Genomic DNA, 18,829 nt, shown 5'->3' with positions numbered 1-18,829 from the left:
GATTTTTTGAAGTCGGACCCGTTTAATCTCTTAAATGCATAATTAGGGAGAGTGCTTGATTGCAAAGGCCACTTCCAATCCTCCCATTTATCCAAAACACGCTCCTGTTCACACAGCAGAGAAATAGGGCAGGGAATCGGGAGGAAGGGAAGGAGAGAGGGGAGAGGGATGGAGGGAGGGAGGGGCGGGCCCTGTGCTTTTCTCAATGAATGCCGAGGCCTCTGCAGATTTGCATAGAATCCCATCTAGCCGCGCGATTGGTTGGCGGGTGCGAGCGGGGCAGGGGCGGGCCTGGGTGAGCCTGGCAGTGGCGCGGAGTTGGCGTTCGAGCTCCGCCCCCATCACAGCCCCGCCCCCTCCCGGCGCGAGCTCCTGACTCTGCCAGCTGCAAGTGGCGGGCGCCCAGGCAGATGCGATCCAGCGGCTCCGGGGGTGGCAGCAGAGGTAGCAGCTGGCACATCCCGTCGCCACTGTCCTGAGGGTCGCACAGCACAGAGGCGCCTTTCGGCTGCCCTCTGCTCAGCCACCCGAAGCCGGGGCGGGGGCGGCTGCCGTTGGGTGAGGAGGGGCAGCTAGATTTTGGGCTCTCTTGGCCGGAATGCTTTCATTTGGCTGCTGCCGCTGGGGCCGCTTCGGTGCCTGAGAAGTCTGAGCAGACGAGACGCGGGAGAGCAAGGACGCTGCAAACTTGGCACGGCGGCGGCTTGAGCCTCTCCTTCACAGCGCGGAGGCTCGATTCAAGCCCAGAAGTTCAGCGAGCAGTGCAATCCGCAGACTTCCCGCTGCGGAGGGTTGCAGGAGGGTGCGCGAGAAAGCAACCCCTGCCCCGGGTTTTCCCCTACACTAAGGGAGAGAAGCTCAGAAGCCGAAAGGAGTGCAGAGGAAGGAGCTAGGACACCAGAACGCTCGGAGCCATCGTTCTCAGCTGGAAAGTTGCGGAGGATTGGAGGCTGCTGGAGAGCAGACAGACCACAGCTCAAGCTGCGGGGGGCAGGAGAGGACGGTACCCTGCTGCCGCCTCCCTTCAACCATAGTAGTTTCTCTTGTTCGGAGCACAGCAAGCTACAGACGAAGGCGCGGCACTCGTCTCGGCGCGCCAGAGGCACAGGGTCCCAGCTGCTGAGCCCGAGGCGCTCAGGGTCTCTTGACACGCCCCTGAGCTTCTAGCCCCATTTTACTGAGACTCCTCCTTGCCTCCTAGCAGTTGGAGGAAAAGGAGAGCATTGAGTGCACGCATAATCCCCCAGAGATCAGGTGGAAGGAGCCTGGCAGAACTAAGGACCCTTCTAATTTGAGGGGAAGTGAAGGGCAAGGCTGGATAGTGGGAACTCTAGTATAAACAACGCTTCTCTGGCGGAATGGGATCTTTAGAGCTCCTAGGGCTGCTGCTGCTGCTGCTGCTGCTTTCAGTGGCAGCCTCGGGCTCAGGCGCCGGGACCGAGACGGAGACCGGGACCGGGACCGGCCAGCTCGTGGGCTCACCCGCCATGGGGCCAGCTCTGCAGCCTCGGGAGCCGCTCAGCTACTCACGTCTACAGAGGAAGAGCCTGGCGGTGGACTTTGTGGTGCCCTCGCTCTTCCGCGTCTATGCCCGGGACCTGCTGCTGCCGCCTTCGTCCTGGTCGGAGTCGAGGGCTGGCCGGACGGAGGCGCGCGGCTCGCTGGCTCTAGACTGCGCCCCACTTCTTCAGCTGGTGGGGCCACCGCCCGCGGTCTCCTGGACAGAAGGCCCCAGTTCACCAGCCCCCGCCCCTACACGGACGCTGACCAGGGTGCTGAAGGGCGGCTCGGTTCGCAAGCTGCGGCGCGCCAAGCAGCTGGTGCTGGAGCTGGGAGAGGAGGCGATCCTTGAGGGCTGCGTCGGGCCCCCAGAGGAGGGGACTGCGGGACTGCTCCAGTTCAACCTCAGCGAGCTGTTCAGCTGGTGGATTCACCATGGTGAAGGGCGGCTGAGGATCCGCCTGATGCCGGAGAAGAAGTCTTCCGAAGTGGGCAGAGAGGGAAGGCTGTCCGCGGCGATCCGCGCCTCCCAGCCCCGCCTTCTCTTCCAGATCTTGGGGACGGGTGAGCAGCTCCCGCCTGAACGTGTCGGGTTTTGTATTTTTAGACACAGCAGTTTGCAACCGCTGTCAACTAACCCCTGTTTCCAAAACCCAGTCTCTGGTTCTTAGCTCTTTTCCTCCTTCCACAAGGCTCCTTTCTCCCGTTAGACCATATTTTCTTATTTTCTTCTTGAACACAGTCACTCCCCAAGGGTTTTCCTTCCTCTCCAGCAACCAAGTTGGGAGAAAAGTTTTCTCTTATTGGCAGAATGCCTCTATCTACCGACTTACATGGGGTTCTAGCCAAAATGAGATGCTCTTCTAATGGGGGCCCCTTGGATGGTTGAAATGCCCTTATTACTTCTGTGTTCTAAGCTTAGCTCTAGATCTCAAGACTCTTGTCCATCTTCCCTTCCCCTTGTTCCTCTTCCTGGCCATCACAGATGTGGGAAATGTAGTACACATTCTCAGAGAACATAGAACTCTTCTTCATCTTGTTGAATCCTACCTAGCTGTCCCTTTCAAATGTTGGCTTACCTAGGGATTGCCTCTTCATTAATTTTTCTGCCCCTTTTCTCGAGCCCATGTGCTGGCCACTCTCAGCCTCCTGTTTTTCCTCTCAGATGTTGTTGGGAGAGCCCCAGAAGAAATAAGGAACATGGGTCAGGAGGGAGATATGAAGAAGAGGGAGCAAACTTGCCAAGATTGTCTCCCTTTGAGGGAGTAAGTATGAAGCCAGGAGAGACAATAGTTGAATTCTCTTTCTTCTCCTGCTAGCCTCCCTCCCCCCAACCTCTAATTCTTAGCTTGTATGTCCGCAGTAGCAGCTCTGGGTGACAGTCTCTGGCAGGCCTGTTTCACTGCAGATCTCTCTGCTGGAGACTCCTGAAATGAGGTTTCTGTTTCGTTTACTCTCTCATTTTCTTCTCCTATTCACTGAGTTGGGTGTGTGTGTGTGCAGGCACTTACTTCTAACTCTTCCCATAGTATTCTTTGACTGGAAAACCAGGTGGTTTTGAATGGATGTTTCTCTTCTAAGACCATTGGGGAAAGGCTCAGTGAATAAAATACACCATGTAAATGAATGAGAAAGCACAGAAAAGAAATCATGCCTTTAAAAAGCCTACACTAATTCCATTGAGCAAACCCAGCCTCTTTTATATCATTCTCATCATCAGAAATAAATGAAATTTTTATGCTCCACTGGTTACTAATGTCTAGCGTTAATTGGATGGAGAGCACTGAAAAGAGCCCACTGTAGAGCTACAAGTATCTGCCATGCTTGTCCCGGTGCACACATATACTCTCCCCCACACCCACTACACTGCTGAAGCAGGTTCATTTACAGGCTGAGGTTCTTCAGTCATAGCACACACACGGAACCTAATGGTATGTGGTCCCTGAGTCTGGATGCATAGTTCAGCATTAGCGTTGGTGGCACTGGCACCTAAGATGACCCCTTTGTGTTCAGGGCTGGAATTTATATTAAGAGGCAGAATTGATAGTAAGAGACAGGGTCTGATGAGTGTGATGGCGCCTTCTGTGAACTGAGCTAGGAGACTGATACTGTGGTCTCACCACAGATACTTTCGTGAAGAAAAGCTGTGCTTTATGTCAGCCTGGCTTCTGTGGTTTATATGTAGAGCGTCTTCTCTAAATGCCCACGGTACTTGGAATGGGTCTAGAGATGACTTCTCGGGCAATGTGGAGTTTCTTCTCCCTTCGTGTCAGTGAGCATCTCTGGAGCTTTTCCTGTCACCTCTTGTCAAATGACCATGGGCCCAGCAGTCTAGATCAGCTATTGTGAGATGTTGGTGACAGATAAAAGGGGTTCTTTCCATGGCCCTAAACTTGCCTACTGTAAACAGGCAGGTTGCATGAAGTTGTCAGTGCGTGTCTCTGAAGCTTCATATACTTAGTGCATTTGAAGAATATACTCCAGTCAAGCCTCAGGTAAGCTGCTGAGCAGGGGACTTTCATGTAGAGAGGAGCGTGTTTCATGAGCTTGTCTGCTGCTGCCAGTGGGGACGCTCTGTGAGTGTCCCAGGTCCTCCCAAGTCTCATCGTAGTCCATTTGGCAGTTGGACCAAGGCCTTATGCATCATATGACACATCCAGCACTGCTGTTTTCAGAAAGAGCCAGGATTCTGTCATTAAAAGGCTAGAAATTTTAGCCAAGCATTTTTCAGCAGCATTGGGATCAAATGATTATTGATGGGATCACATAAGACAGTAAGTGTAACTGGATGAGCTCCCCGTGACCTGCAGGGAGACAGGCAGCTTATTGAAAAGCACTTCGGGCCTTGTAGTGATCACACTTGGAACAGGCTGGGCTGTCCTGCTCCGAGGCATATGCTGTTTCCCATTAGGCATCTGGCCATGCAGGACTAGCCTCTTGTCTTTCCACTGCCTCCCCAGCCTCATTCAGATACAGTTTCCACCACAGACCTCCCCGTGGAGGGAGTGGACACACCCTGCTCTATCATGATTTATGTTTGGGGCAACATAAATCATGTGGTTCCATTCACTTTCCTGTCTGAAAATTCAAGCTTAGGTTCTCACACTGGGGTTGACTTTACTGTTTGTTGCATTTGAGGGAATGGGTTTATTCTTTTTATATAGGCTCGTGTCGTAGAAAAGGCATTCAACTCCTCTGTGACATAGGATCCTCAAGCAGACAAAGGGAAAATAGGCACAGCTCAGTTTGCCTCTTCCTGCTTCTGCGCAAATGACCAGTGATCTGGTCTAGAGGGGCACAAGCTTGCTGATGGGGCTAACTGTGAGGGGGGGAGAGGAGAGGAAGGGTGTTCTGCCCACTCTCCTTGTGGTGACTGGCCTGCAGCAGCCCATTTGTTTCAGACTGAGGATAGCTTCCTGAATCTCAACAGGATCGTGACCAGGGATGTGATCAAAATGGAAAAGCACCCAGTCAGGATAAAGCAGTTATTTTGTATTGCTTGTGGTTTGGGATGTCTGAGAGGCCTCCTAATGCATGACATGCAAATGTTTTTTCTTTGTGGGTTGCTTTGAATTAAAAAATGGGATCACTATTTCAAAGCATTCATTTATGGAAAGTAGAAGGGGTAGAAGGGTAGATAGGCCATTGCTGAGACTATATGAATTTTGGTACATCATTCTGGGCCAGTCCAAACCTCAGAAAAGATGTCTGCCACACTGCTCACAGCCCTATTTCTTGGCTTATTTTGTAGATGTTCTGACATCTTGCTTCTGCCATCCCCCAGGCAGAGGCCTAGAGGATATTGACTTGTAGGATTGGAGGGCCTGTTTCTCTGTAAGCAACCCCCCTCTCACTCCTGGAAAGGGGATATATGACTGGGGATTTTACATGTACTATGGAGAGGCCTGAGAAACTTAAAGTAAATGTATGCAATATGATACACATGACCCTTGACCTCACATATCTTTCAGTCCCTTCCGATTTTATTTCTGGAGAGGGTGAAGAGAGCCAAGGAAGATAGAAAGGAAGTTAGAGCTCCCAGAAGGGATATCAGTTATTGGAGGTGAATTGGGAGAGTTGGAACTAGTCCAGAGAAGAGCAGAGAGCTGATTTAAGACTTGAAGGGACCGATTTATGGTAAAAGATGAAAATAATTAAATATATATGGCTGAGTGAAGTGGCAGTGAAGGGAACGCCATGGTAACAGTCTCCAAATCTCTGAGGCTGTGAAGGAGAGTAGCCATATAGTGTAGCCCATAGGAGTAACAGGATGAGACTCGCAGAAGGAAACTTCAGGGCGGATATCAGGGAAACCTTATTTTCTGACATTGATATTCCTCTGACTATGGAATGGAATTCCAAAGGAGCAAAGAGTAAGGTGAGATGTGGGTCAGATAAACCACAGCATTCATAATTAATCAGTGTTATATTTGGAAGTGTTGAGAAGCCACAACAGGCAGGAGAGCTTAGATGGGGAACAGCAGCAGGAAACAGGATCTTTCAGGATCCAACTCTCAAGAGACCTTGGATATTGGTGTTCACTGTAGGAAAAGATAAGAACTGCATATGTGTCTTTGAAATTGGTTGAGATGTACTTACAAAGAAGATTGTGATGAAAACAATATTTTGAAATTACCAGGTTTATTTATTTCTGCCTCTGGACTGATGCAGAATATTTCTATGGGGGTGTTGTCTGTCTGTCCCCTGTGGGGAGGCATACCTGGAGAGCATTACACATCTGAGATGCATCTCTACTGTCATCAGGCCTTTGGGCAGGGTGGGAAATACCTGGTTCTTGAGAAGATGAGACCAGTTCTAGATTTGATGGACTCTTCCTGGCTCCTACTGGCAACTTGAAAACCCTTTGGCATACTGAGAATATATATATGGCTGTTAGATTATATATATGGATATATATATATATATATATATGTACATATATATCTATAGATATAGCTATGGCCATATCTATATTTACCTATCTATATGGCTGTTAGAGAGGTGGACTGCATCTAAATCCATTTGATCTTTTCACAAACTGACGAAAGAAAAAGAAGGAAAGCCCATGAGGGATTTGTGTGCGTGGTGTGGGAAGAAGGTGTTACCATTAGTAAAACTGAATGCTTTTAAGGAAGTGTGTCTTGTGAAGGACAAGGCCACTGGCTTGCAGGTGGGAGAAGAAGAGAGGAAGAGTTGTGTCAGCAAAAGTGGTGGCCCCTGCCACTCCTAGGATTACTGCCCAATTACCTCACTTTGTGGGAATTTGCCCAGCCTGGTTCATAAAGGACATTTTGCCTGTCTTTATAACCATTAATAATGTCCTATTATGGTTTTAAGAGATTTTATAATTTATAAAGGACTTTCAAATGTATTATTTTTTCCAGTCTTACAGTGGGCAAGGCAAGTATTTGCTTTATTTTATAAATGAAGTAACTGGAATCTGGCTATTTTTGGTAAGGATTTTTTTTGGGTAAAAGGTGGTAGGCCTAGAAATTTTAACTTATGGATCAAGAGGGTGTGAGATGCTGAATGCTGAGTTAGGTCCTGGCTAGGACTACACATCTTTTTGCCTTCAAATTGGGGCTCTTTTCACTAAAGGAATCATCTCAAGATTCAGATTATAAATAACAAAGACAAGTAAGTAGATGAAAAGCTTTACATTATCCTTGTCAGAAGGCCATACAACAAATATTTGGTGTTTGAGAGCCATGAATTGGAAAAGTTCTTTAACATCTTTTATTTTCTTAAAATCTTTGAGATCCAGTTGCATCATTAGCAAAATAGTGATAGTAATAGTTCCTATTTCAAGATCTTGTCATGGAAATTGAATTAGAAGAGATGTGTAAATCTGTAACCCAACGCCTGACATAATAAAGTGCTCCATCGATATGAACCATATGGCTTTTCCTAGCAGCGGCAACACCGCAGTGTCTGGTTGTGCAGGTTGTGTACTCTGTAACTCTAAGAGTTGCATATACATTTAAGTTTATTTAAATGGTGCCATCTGCAGTTGTGTAGTCCCTCTGTGTGGCCAGATGTGACCTTGGCAGCAGCAGTCATAATACTGTGGGCTCCCATGCAACTAACTACTAATTCCTGACATAAGTGGGATCCAGTATCAATGGGGAGAGTGACAGGGTGATAGTTTCTATTGTCTTACCTAGAAATGTGGATGGGGAGAATTGAGGTGTGATATTTACTTCATTTCTATTCACTAGTATCCTCCAAGGTCTTTTGACCCTGGATTTTGCTCAGAGATTCAAGCAGCATATTCACCACCCAATTATTTCTTTCTTCTACACAAAGAAAGCAAGCCTTTACTTAATGAAGATATGAAGTCTAATGAAGAACAAGTTAGAGGCATTACAGAATAGCAGTTTTCAGATGGTGGATCTTTCTTAATGGAGAACAATGTGTGTAGTTCAAGCCCCTCAGTGCCCAGAGAGGTGCTTGGCCATTGACCTCTGGTAATTTCTTTGTCATACATAGCTGGAACTATGCCCTTTCATCTCTGGCTTCACCATTCATTGTCAAGTGGAAGGCAGGAGAGAGATGGAAGGTGCCAACTGGTTGATGGACATGTGCCCATTAAGAGCAATTAGACCTTTGAGATTCCGCGAAGACACATAGCCCAGGGACTTGAGTAGGAGGCCACCTCAGAAAAGTGGCTCAACCTAAAAGAAGCTATTAAGCATCCATATTGCATTTTATAGATAGTATTTTTTATGAGCCATGGCTGATCCATTGCTTTCAAAAGATGTACATGGATGTTATTTTTCCTTGGGAGTAGAAGGAGCCTGGGACATTTTGTTTTTAATTTATTTTATTTTATTTTTTTAATAATCATTTTTTAAATTTATTTTCAGCATAACAGTATTCATTGTTTTTGTACCACACCCAGTGCTCCATGCAATCCGTGCCCTCTCTAATACCCACCACCTGATTCCCCCAACCTCCCACCCCCCCACTATGTTCATGTGTCTGTTAGTTATTTGTATGTCTTCTTTGGAGACGTGTCTGTTCATGTCTTCTGTTCATTTATTGGCTGGATTATTTGTTTTTTATGAGTGTTGAGTTTGAAAAGTTCTTTAAAGATCTTGGATACCAGCCCTTTATCTGTAATGTCATTTGCAAGTAACTTCTCCCATTCCGTGGGTTGCTTCTTAGTTTTGTTGACTATTTCCTTTGCTGTGCACAAGTTTTTAATCCTGATGAAATCTCAGAAGTTCATTTTTGCTTTTGTTTCCCTTGCCTTTGGAGATGTGTCTTGAAAGAGGTTACTATGGTGGCCAGTGTTTCCTAACCTACTGCAGACCTGGGCTTTTTCATATGGGCCAAGGTTGGAGAAAGGAGCAGTTTAAAAGAGTGTTGTCCTGGTGGGGAAATAGGGAGGGGGGTGGGGGATATCTTAGTACCTTTATTGCTGAGCCAGAATTCTCAAAACAACTTTTTTAAAAAAAATTCAGTAAATTTTGTGATGAACTTTCCAGCTGGGCTCTTATGAACTTGGGTCCTGTCCCAGAAAAATTCTCTCAGATTCACTTGATGAATATAGGCATTCCAGAATGTGGGAAGTCCCAGAACCGGGGAAAGCTCTGCTGGGACAGATACATCCATCCACTTGGTTAATTAAGAGTCTTTATTTCTTGAACTCTTACTTTTGTGGTTATATAACAACAGGTGCCTGGAGAGGTGGGGAGTGAGAATTCCCTGGAGTAAGGAAAAGGTTAAAAGGAAGATGTGAAAATAAAAACAAAGAAAATCTAAGCATACTTAAAGGAAATCAGGCAACTAGCCAGAGGAAATCAAAAGGAAACTTTAAACCATTGATTCTGTTTTTCCTCTTTTTATCTTTTATTCAGTTTTCTTTGGAATATGGTTCATGAAGATGGGCATGGGCAGCTCTCCTTTATAGATCCTTTCCACATTTTCAGCCCAGGTAATTAAAATAAGTGTTCTGTGGTAAAGGGAACACTAGACTAGGAGCTAGAAGGCTTAGATTCCATTATGATACTGGCCTTTTTTTTTTTTTTTTTTAAATCTTTGACATCTTGTGCAACTACCTTAAACTTGCTGAACCTCTGGGACTTTTTTCCTAAAGGAGAAAATACAGAACTTGTCTTGACTACCTCATGGAGTGAGAGCATTATATAAAATACCCTCCATGGAAGATTCGGGTCTGGATTATTCAGAAAAAAATCTATAAGGCCGTAAAAGAGTGAATGTGTACAAGATCATAAATGTGCTGAGATTCTACTTTATCATTTCGTAATTTCAACCAACCCTTGGCATTGGGGAGCAGCCGTACCAGCTCCCAGATTTTGAGGCAGGTGTTGGGCTTCATTTAAGAGCTCAGTAGCCCTGAAGGGGGGTTAAGTGGCCCCTTCCCACAGTTTCTCGGAATGAGGTCCTTTCATTGAAGTAATTTTCCTCAATCCCAGGCTTTTTGAAAAGAATTTATGGCTGTGGGACATAGGAACTTTTACTTTAACATCAGAAAATTATTTTTTAGTGGAATGATGACAAATACAATGATGTACATTGAGTATATTGTTCTCATGTGTAGATTGATTATAATTCACATATGCAGCATCCATGTAATCACTATCCAGATAAAGATTCAGAGCATTTCTGGCATCCCAGGAAGTTCCTGTTTAAGCCATTATGTGGACATATATTGTCAGTTGTCTTAAGTTGTTTCAGGAATTGCTGAGTTCTATGGTAAATATATGTTTAACTTTGTAAGAAATGGACAAACTGTTGTTACAAGCAGTTATGCTTTATGGTCCCACCAGTAATGTATGAGAATCCTTGAGAATGCTTGATATTGTCAGCTTGTGGTGGTAGCTTGTTGTGGTTTTAATGTCTACTTTTTTGTGTGTTGGTTATCTAATATCGCATAAGAAATTAGCTAAAAAATTAGTGGTTCAGAATAATAATAACAATTTATCTTTTATGGTTCCTATGAGTTAGGAATTTGGGAATAGCTTGACTAGGTGTTCTTTGCTTGGAGTCTCTCATGAGATAACAGTCAGATATATCAGCCAAGGATGCAGTCGTCTTAAATCTTGGCTGGAGCTGTAGGATCTACTTGGATGGTGCCTCGCTCATAAGGCTAGTGAGCTGATGCTGGCTAGTGGTGGGAGGTCTCATTTCTTCTACAGGTATTCCTGTCCGTAGGGCTGCTGGAGTATCCTTGTTACCTGATGTCTGGCTTCCCTGAGAATGAGCATCCATTGAGATAATATGATCTTTTGGGGGGTAAATATTATGGATCACAGTATTTGATTTTCAAATATTGAATTAGCTTCATATTCTCAGGTTAAGCCACATGGTCATTATATATATATATTTTTTTTTCTTTTTAAATATATATTGCTGGATCAGCTCACTAATATCTTGTTGACAATTTCTGCATCTGTGTTCATGAAGATTATTGGTCTGTAGGTCTCTTGTCTCTGACAGGCTTTAAGGTGTGGGTAATGCTGGGCTCATAAAATGAGTTGTGAAATGTTTCCTCTTCTATTTCTCCTGGAAGAGAATTGTAATTTTTTCTTTCTTGAATTTTTGTTTAATAGAACTTGCCAGTGAGGCCTTCTTGGCCTGGTATATTCATTGTTGGAAAGTTTTAAATTACTAATTATATTTATTGAATGATAATGATTATAAGAATATTCATATTATCTGTTTCTTTTTGAATGAATTTTAGTAGTTTGTGTCTGTCAGAAAGGTTCATCTCATTTCTGTTGTTGAATTAATGCAAGTTAAATTGGTCATAATTTCCCCATTATTTTTTGTCTGTAGCATCAGTAGTGATATCCCTTCTTTCATATTTGATATTGGTAGTTTATATCATCTCTCTCTTTTCTTCATGGTCATTCTGGCTAGAGGTTTACCAATTTCATTGACTTTTAAAAAAAAATTTTGTGATACTGATTTCTTCTGTTATCCTTATTTAATTTTCATTGATTTCTGCTCTTATTTTATTATCTTTCCTTCATTTTGTTTGCATTGCTTTAAATTGTTCTTCCTGTTTCTAGTTTCTTATGGTGAAAACCTAGATCACTGATTTGAGTCCTTTCTTCTTTTTTAAAAAAATTTTTCTTATTAACATATAATGTATTATTTTACTCCAGGGGTACAGGTCTGTGAATCCTCAGTCTTACACAGCACTCACCATAGCATGTACCCTCCCCAATGTCCATAGCCCAGCCACTCTATCTCTCCTCCCCCACCCCCCAACAGCCCTCAATTTGTTTCCTGAGATTAAGAGTCTCTTATGGTTTGAGACCTTTCTTCTTTTTCTGTTATAAGTATGTAATGGAAAAATTCTCTGTAATATCTCAGTTTAGAAACAGCATATAAATTTTGTTATGGTATAATGAAATTTACTTTCTATTCAATTAAAATATTTAAAAATTTTCCATTTGGTGTTCTTTTGACTCATGGTTATATATCTTTCTTTTATTTCTGAATATTTGGGGATTTCCCAGATATCTTTCTCTTATTAATTTCTAATTTAATTCTGATATAGTCTGAGAACACACTTGGTTTGATTTTAGTTATTTAAAATTTGTTCAGGTTTGTTTTATGCCTCAGAATATGGTGTAGCTTGCTGAATGTTCCATGTTCCACTGTTCAAAAGAACATTTTCTGTTATTGTTTGGTGGAGCATTCAATCAATGTCAATTAGGTCAATTGGGTCAATAGAGTTGTTCAGGTCTTTTGTACCCTTCCTTATTTTTTTGTGTTTGCTATTTGCATTACCAGTAGAGGACTCCTAAAGTGTCCAAGTTTTTTTTTGGTCTACTTTTCCTTTCAGTTCTATCATTTTTTATTTCATGTATTTTTTTAGTATGTTCAGTTAGCCAACATATAATACAGCATTAGTTTTTGATGTAGTGTTCAGTGATTCATTAGTTGAGTATAACACCCAGGTCTCATCACTACATGTGCTCTCCTTAATACCCATCACCCGGTTACCCCATCCATCTACCTCCATACCGCTGAAACCCTTAGTTTGTTTCCCAGAGTCCAGAGTCTTTCATGGTTTGTTACCCTCTCTGATTTCTTCCCATTCAGTTTCCCCCCTTCCCCTGTGATCCTCCACACTATTCCTTATGTTCCACATATGAGTGAAACCATATGATAATTGTCTTTCTCTGCTTGACTTATTTCACTTAACATAATCCCCTCCAGTTCCATCCATGATGATGCAGATGGTGGGTATTCATCCTCTCTCATGGCTGGATAATATTCCACTGTATACATGGACCATATCTTCTTTATCCATTCATCTGTTGAAGGGCATCTTAGCTTCTTCCACAGTTTGGCTATTGTAGACATTGCTGCTATGAACATTGGGGTGCATATGCCCTTTCTTTTCACTATGTGTGTATCTTTGGGGGTAAATAGCTAGTAGTACAGTTGCTGGGTCGTAGGGTAGCTCTATTTTTAATGTCTTGAGGAACCTCCATACCGTTTTTCAGAGTGACTGTACTAGTTTGCATTCCCACCAACAGTGTAAGAGGGTTCCTCTTTCTCCACATCCTCTCCAACACATGTTGTTTACTGTCTTGTTAATTTTTGCCATTCTGACTGGTGTGAGGTGGTATCTCATTGTGGTTTTGATTTGTATTTCTCTGATGGCTAGTGATGTTGAGCATTTTTCATGTGCCTGTTAGTCATTTGTATGTCTTCTTTGGAGAAGTGTCTGTTCATGTCTTCTGCCCATTTACTGACTGGATTATTTGTTTTTTGGGTGTTGTGTTTGAGGAGTTCTTTATTAGGTGCCAGCACATTTAGGATTAAGTCATTTATTGATGATTTCACTCCCTTATTATTGTGTAATATGTCTTTTTATCCCTGGAGATATTAATATTTTGAAATTGATATTAATATAGTCTTTTAGGTATCTTTTGATTATTGTGTATGTAGTATATCTGTTCCACTCTCTTAATTTATATCTTTATATTTATAGTGAGTTCCTTATAGAAAACATACTATTGGATATAGTGTGATTTTTAAAAATTTAATCTTATAGTCTGTCTTTTACTTGGTCTTTTAGGCTACTTGTATTTAATGTTATATTTGATATGGTTGGATTTAGGGTCTACCATTTTGTTTTTGTTTTTGTTTGGCTCTCTGTTTTAAGTTCTTCTCTTTTTCCTTTCTTGGTATCTTTTTGGTTGTTAATATTTGAATATTTTTTAGTATTTCAGTTTTAATTTACCTGTTGGTTTTTGGTTTTATCTTTCTATTATTATTTTAGTGGTTGCTCTAGAGATTACAAATATATATATATTTGTGTATATATGCATGTTATAATTATATATACCTATATATGCATACTATATATCATATATATGTATGTATAAAATCTCACAGTTACTTTGAGTTGATGTTTTAGTACTTCAAGTAGAATATAGAACCTTATAACCAAATAGGTCTCTTTACCCTCCCCCTCTGTTATAGTTGTCCTATATAGTTGACCTATATACTGCTAGATTATACACACACACACACACACACACACACACAAACATAAACCTTTTAGCAGGTATACATATTTTACATAATTGAGAGAAGAAAACTAGTCATTTATATTTACCCAGATATATAACATTTTTCTTTCTCTTCCTTGTTTTCTAAGTTCCAATTTCCCTACTTTATCATTTTTCCTTTGACCTAAAGAACTTCCTCTTTCATTTCTTTTAGAGCAGTTCCACTGACAACAAATGAGCTTAGTTTTCTCTTATCTGAGAATGTCCTTATTTCACCTTTATATCTGAATTGTGGGTTGACGGGTCTTTTCTTTTTATACTTTAAGAATGCTGTTCCTCTGTCTGTCATAGTTTCTTTTTTTTTTTTTTCATTTTAATTTTATTTTTAATAAACATATATTTTTATCCCCAGGGGTACAGGTCTGCGAATCGCCAGGTTTACACACTTCACAGCACTCACCATAGCACATACCCTCCCCAATATCCATAACCCCACCCCCCAGCCCCCCTCCCCCCATCATCCCTCAGTTTGTTTTGTGAGATTAAGAGTCACTTATGGTTTGTCTCCCAACAATCCCATCTTGTTACATTTATTCTTCTCCTACCCCCGTAACCCCCCATGTTGCATCTCCTCTCCCTCATATCAGGGAGATCATATGATAGTTGTCTTTCTCCGATTGACTTATTTCGCTAAGCATGATACCCTCTAGTTCCATCCACATCGTCGCAAATGGCAAGATTTCATTTCTTTTGATGGCTGCATAGTATTCCATTGTGTATATATACCACCTCTTCTTTATTCATTCGTCTGTTGATGGACATCTAGGTTCTTTCCATAGTTTGGCTATTGTAGACATTGCTGCTATAAACATTCGGGTGCACGTGCCCCTTCGGATCACTACGTTTGTATCTTTAGGGTAAATACCCAGCAGTGCAATTGCTGGGTCATAGGGTAGTTCTATTTTCAACATTTTGAGGAACCTCTATGCTGTTTTCCAGAGTGGTTGCACCAGCTTGCATTCCCACCAACAGTGTAGGAGGGTTCCCCTTTCTCCGCATCCTCGCCAGCATCTGTCATTTCCTGACTTGTTAATTTTAGCCATTCTGACTGGTGTGAGGTGATATCTCATGGTGGTTTTGATTTGTATTTCCCTGATGCCAAGTGATGTGGAGCACTTTTTCATGTGTCTGTTGGCCATCTGGATGTCTTCTTTGCAGAAATGTCTGTTCATGTCCTCTGCCCATTTCTTGATTGGATTCTTTGTTCTTTGGTTGTTGAGTTTGCTAAGTTCTTTATAGATTTGGGACACTAGCCCTTTATCTGGTATGTCATTTGCAAATATCTTCTCCCATTTTGTCAGTTGTCTTTTGGTTTTGTTCACTGTTTCCTTTGCTGTGCAAAAGCTTTTGATCTTGATAATAGTTCATTTTTGCCCTTGCTTCCCTTGCCTTTGGTGATGTTCCTAGGAAGATGTTGCTGTGGCTGACGCGAAGAGGTTGCTGCCTGTGTTCTCCTCAAGGATTTTGATGGATTCCTTTCTCACATTGAGATCCTTCATCCATTTTGAGTCTATTTTCGTGTGTGGTGTAAGGAAATGATCCAATTTCATTTTTCTGCATGTGGCTGTCCAATTTTCCCAACACCATTTATTGAAGAGGCTGTCTTTTTTCCATTGGACATTCTTTCCTGCTTCGTCCAAGATGAGTTGACCATAGAGTTGAGGGTCTATTTCTGGGCTCTCTATTCTGTTCCATTGATCTATGTGTCTGTTTTTGTGCCAGCACCATGCTGTCTTGATGATGACAGCTTTGTAATAGAGCTTGAAGTCCGGAATTGTGATGCCACCAACTTTGGCTTTCTTTTTCAATATTACTTTGGCTATTCGAGGTCTTTCTGGTTCCATATAAATTTTAGGATTATTTGTTCCATTTCTTTGAAAAAAAATGGATGGTACTTTGACAGGAATTGCATTAAATGTGTAGATTGCTTTAGGTAGCATAGACATTTTCACAATATTTATTCTTCCAATCCAGGAGCATGGAACATTTTTCCATTTCTTTGTGTCTTCCTCAATTTCTTTCATGAGTACTTTATAGTTTTCTGAGTATAGATTCTTAGTCTCTTTGGTTAGGTTTATTCCTAGGTATCTTATAGTTTTGGGTGCAATTGTAAATGGGATGGACTCCTTAATTTCTCTTTCTTCTGTCTTGTTGTTGGTGTAGAGAAATGCAACTGATTTCTGTGCATTGATTTTATATCCTGACACTTTACTGAATTCCTGTACAAGTTCTAGCAGTTTTGGAGTGGAGTCTTTTGGGTTTTCCACATATAGTATCATATCATCTGCGAAGAGTGATTGTTTGACTTCTTCTTTGCCGATTTGGATGCCTTTAATTTCCTTTTGTTGTCTGATTGCTGAGGCTAGGACTTCTAGTACTATGTTGAATAGCAGTGGTGATAACGGACATCCCTGCCGTGTTCCTGACCTTAGCGGAAAAGCTTTCAGTTTTTCTCCATTGAGAATGATATTTGCCGTGGGTTTTTCATAGATGGCTTTGATAATATTGAGGTATGTGCCCTCTATCCCTACACTTTGAAGAGTTTTGATCAGGAAGGGATGCTGTACTTTGTCAAATGCTTTTTCAGCATCTATGGAGAGTATCATATGATTCTTGTTCTTTCTTTTATTAATGTGTTGTATCACATTGATTGATTTGCGGATGTTGAACCAACCTTGCAGCCCTGGAATAAATCCCACTTGGTAGTGGTGAATAATCCTTTTAATGTACTGTTGAATCCTATTGGCTAGTATTTTGGCAAGAATTTTTGCATCTGTGTTCATCAAGGATATTGGTCTGTAGTTCTCTTTTTTGATGGGATCCTTGTCTGGTTTTGGGATCAAGGTGATGCTGGCCTCATAAAATGAGTTGGGAAGTTATCCTTCTATTTCTATTTTTTGGAACAGTTTCAGGAGAATAGGAATTAGTTCTTCTTAAATGTTTGATAGAATTCCCCTGGGAAGCCGTCTGGCCCTGGGATTTTGTTTGTTTGGAGATTTTTGATGAGTGTTTCAATCTCCTTACTGGTTATGGGTCTGTTCAGGCTTTCTATTTCTTCCTGGTTCAGTTGTGGTAGTTTATATGTCTCTAGGAATGCATCCATTTCTTCCAGATTGTCAAATTTGTTGGCGTAGAGTTGCTCATAGTATATTCTTATAATTGTCTGTATTTCTTTGGTGTTCGTTGTGATCTCTCCTCTTTCATTCATGATTTTATTTATTTGGGTCCTTTCTCTTTTCTTTTTGATAAGTCTGGCCAGGGGTTTATCAATCTTATTAATTCTTTCAAAGAACCAGCTCCTAGTTTCGTTGATTTGTTCTATTGTTTTTTTGGTTTCTATTTCATTGATTTCTGCTCTGATCTTTATGATTTCTCTTCTCCTGCTGGGTTTAGGGTTTCTTTCTTGTTCTTTCTCCAGCTCCTTTAGGTGTAGGGTTAGGTTGTGTACCTGAGACCTTTCTTGTTTCTTGAGAAAGGCTTGTACCGCTATATATTTTCCTCTCAGGACTGCCTTTGTTGTGTCGCACAGATTCTGAACCGTTGTGTTTTCATTATCATTTGTTTCCATGAATTTTTTCAATTCTTCTTTAATTTCCTGGTTGACCCATTCATTCTTTTTTTTTTTTCTTTTTTTGACAGAGAGAGATCACAAGTAGACGGAGAGGAAGGCAGAGAGAGAGGGAATCAGGCTTCTTGCTGAGCAGAGAGCCCGATGTGGGACTCGATCCCAGGACCCTGAGATCATGACCTGAGCTGAAGGCAGCAGCTTAACCCACTGAGCCACCCAGGCGCCCCAGACCCATTCATTCTTTAGAAGGATGCTGTTTAGTCTCCATGTATTTGGGTTCTTTCCAAATTTCCTCTTGTGATTGAGTTCTAGCTTCAGAGCATTGTGGTCTGAAAATATGCAGGGAATGATCCCAATCTTTTGATACCGGTTGAGACTTGATTTAGGACCAAGAATGTGATCTATTCTGGAGAATGTTCCATGTGCACTAGAGAAGAATGTGTATTCTGTTGCTTTGGGATGAAATGTTCTGAATATATCTGTGATGTCCATCTGGTCCAGTGTGTCATTTAGGCCTTTATTTCCTTGTTGATCTTTTGCTTGGATGATCTGTCCATTTCAGTGAGGGGAGTGTTAAAATCCCCTACTATTATTGTATTATTGTCGAATGTTTCTTGGATTTTGTTATTAATTGGTTTATATAATTGGCTGCTCCCACGTTAGGGGCATAGATATTTAAAATTGTTAGATCTTCTTGTTGGACAGTTCCTTTGAGTATGATATAGTATCCTTCCTCATCTCTTATTATAGTCTTTGGCTTAAAATCTAATTGATCTGATATAAGGATTGCCACTCCTGCTTTCTTCTGATGTCCATTAGCATGGTAAATTCTTTTCCACCCCCTCACTTTAAACCTGGAGGTGTCTTCGGGTTCAAGATGAGTTTCTTGGGGCACTTGGGTGGCTCAGTGGGTTAAAGCCTCTGCCTTCGGCTCAGGTCGTGATCCCGGGGTCCTGGGATTGAGCCCCGCATCGGGTTCTCTGCTCGGCAGGGAACCTACTTCCTCCTCTCTCTCTGCCTGCCTCTCCGCCTACTTGGGATCTCTGTCTGTCAAATGAATAAAAAAAAAAAAAAAAAAAAGATGAGTTTCTTGTAGGCAACATATAGATGGGTTTTGTTTTTTTGTCCATTCTGATACCCTGTGTCTTTTGATTGGGGCATTTAGCCCATTAACATTCAGGGTAAGTATTGAGAGATA

At 42.0% G+C, this 18,829-nt stretch overlaps 1 protein-coding gene across 1 annotated transcript in view; it reads left to right on the top strand.

Annotated features, from left to right (window-relative positions):
• Positions 1–414: 414 nt before the first annotated feature.
• The window catches only part of ALK (ALK receptor tyrosine kinase), a 676,514-nt gene continuing 658,099 nt past the window's right edge, over positions 415–18,829 (top strand). The window contains exon 1 of the mRNA XM_047745310.1: positions 415–2,064. Coding sequence (XP_047601266.1) covers positions 1,359–2,064 — 706 coding nt within the window. The 5' untranslated portion in view covers positions 415–1,358. The remainder of the gene's footprint in view (positions 2,065–18,829) is intronic.

The sequence above is a fragment of the Lutra lutra genome, chromosome 9, assembly GCF_902655055.1.
Source record: "Lutra lutra chromosome 9, mLutLut1.2, whole genome shotgun sequence".
In the NCBI taxonomy this organism is placed as follows: domain Eukaryota; kingdom Metazoa; phylum Chordata; class Mammalia; order Carnivora; family Mustelidae; genus Lutra; species Lutra lutra.
This window is presented reverse-complemented; position numbering and strand designations above follow the sequence as displayed.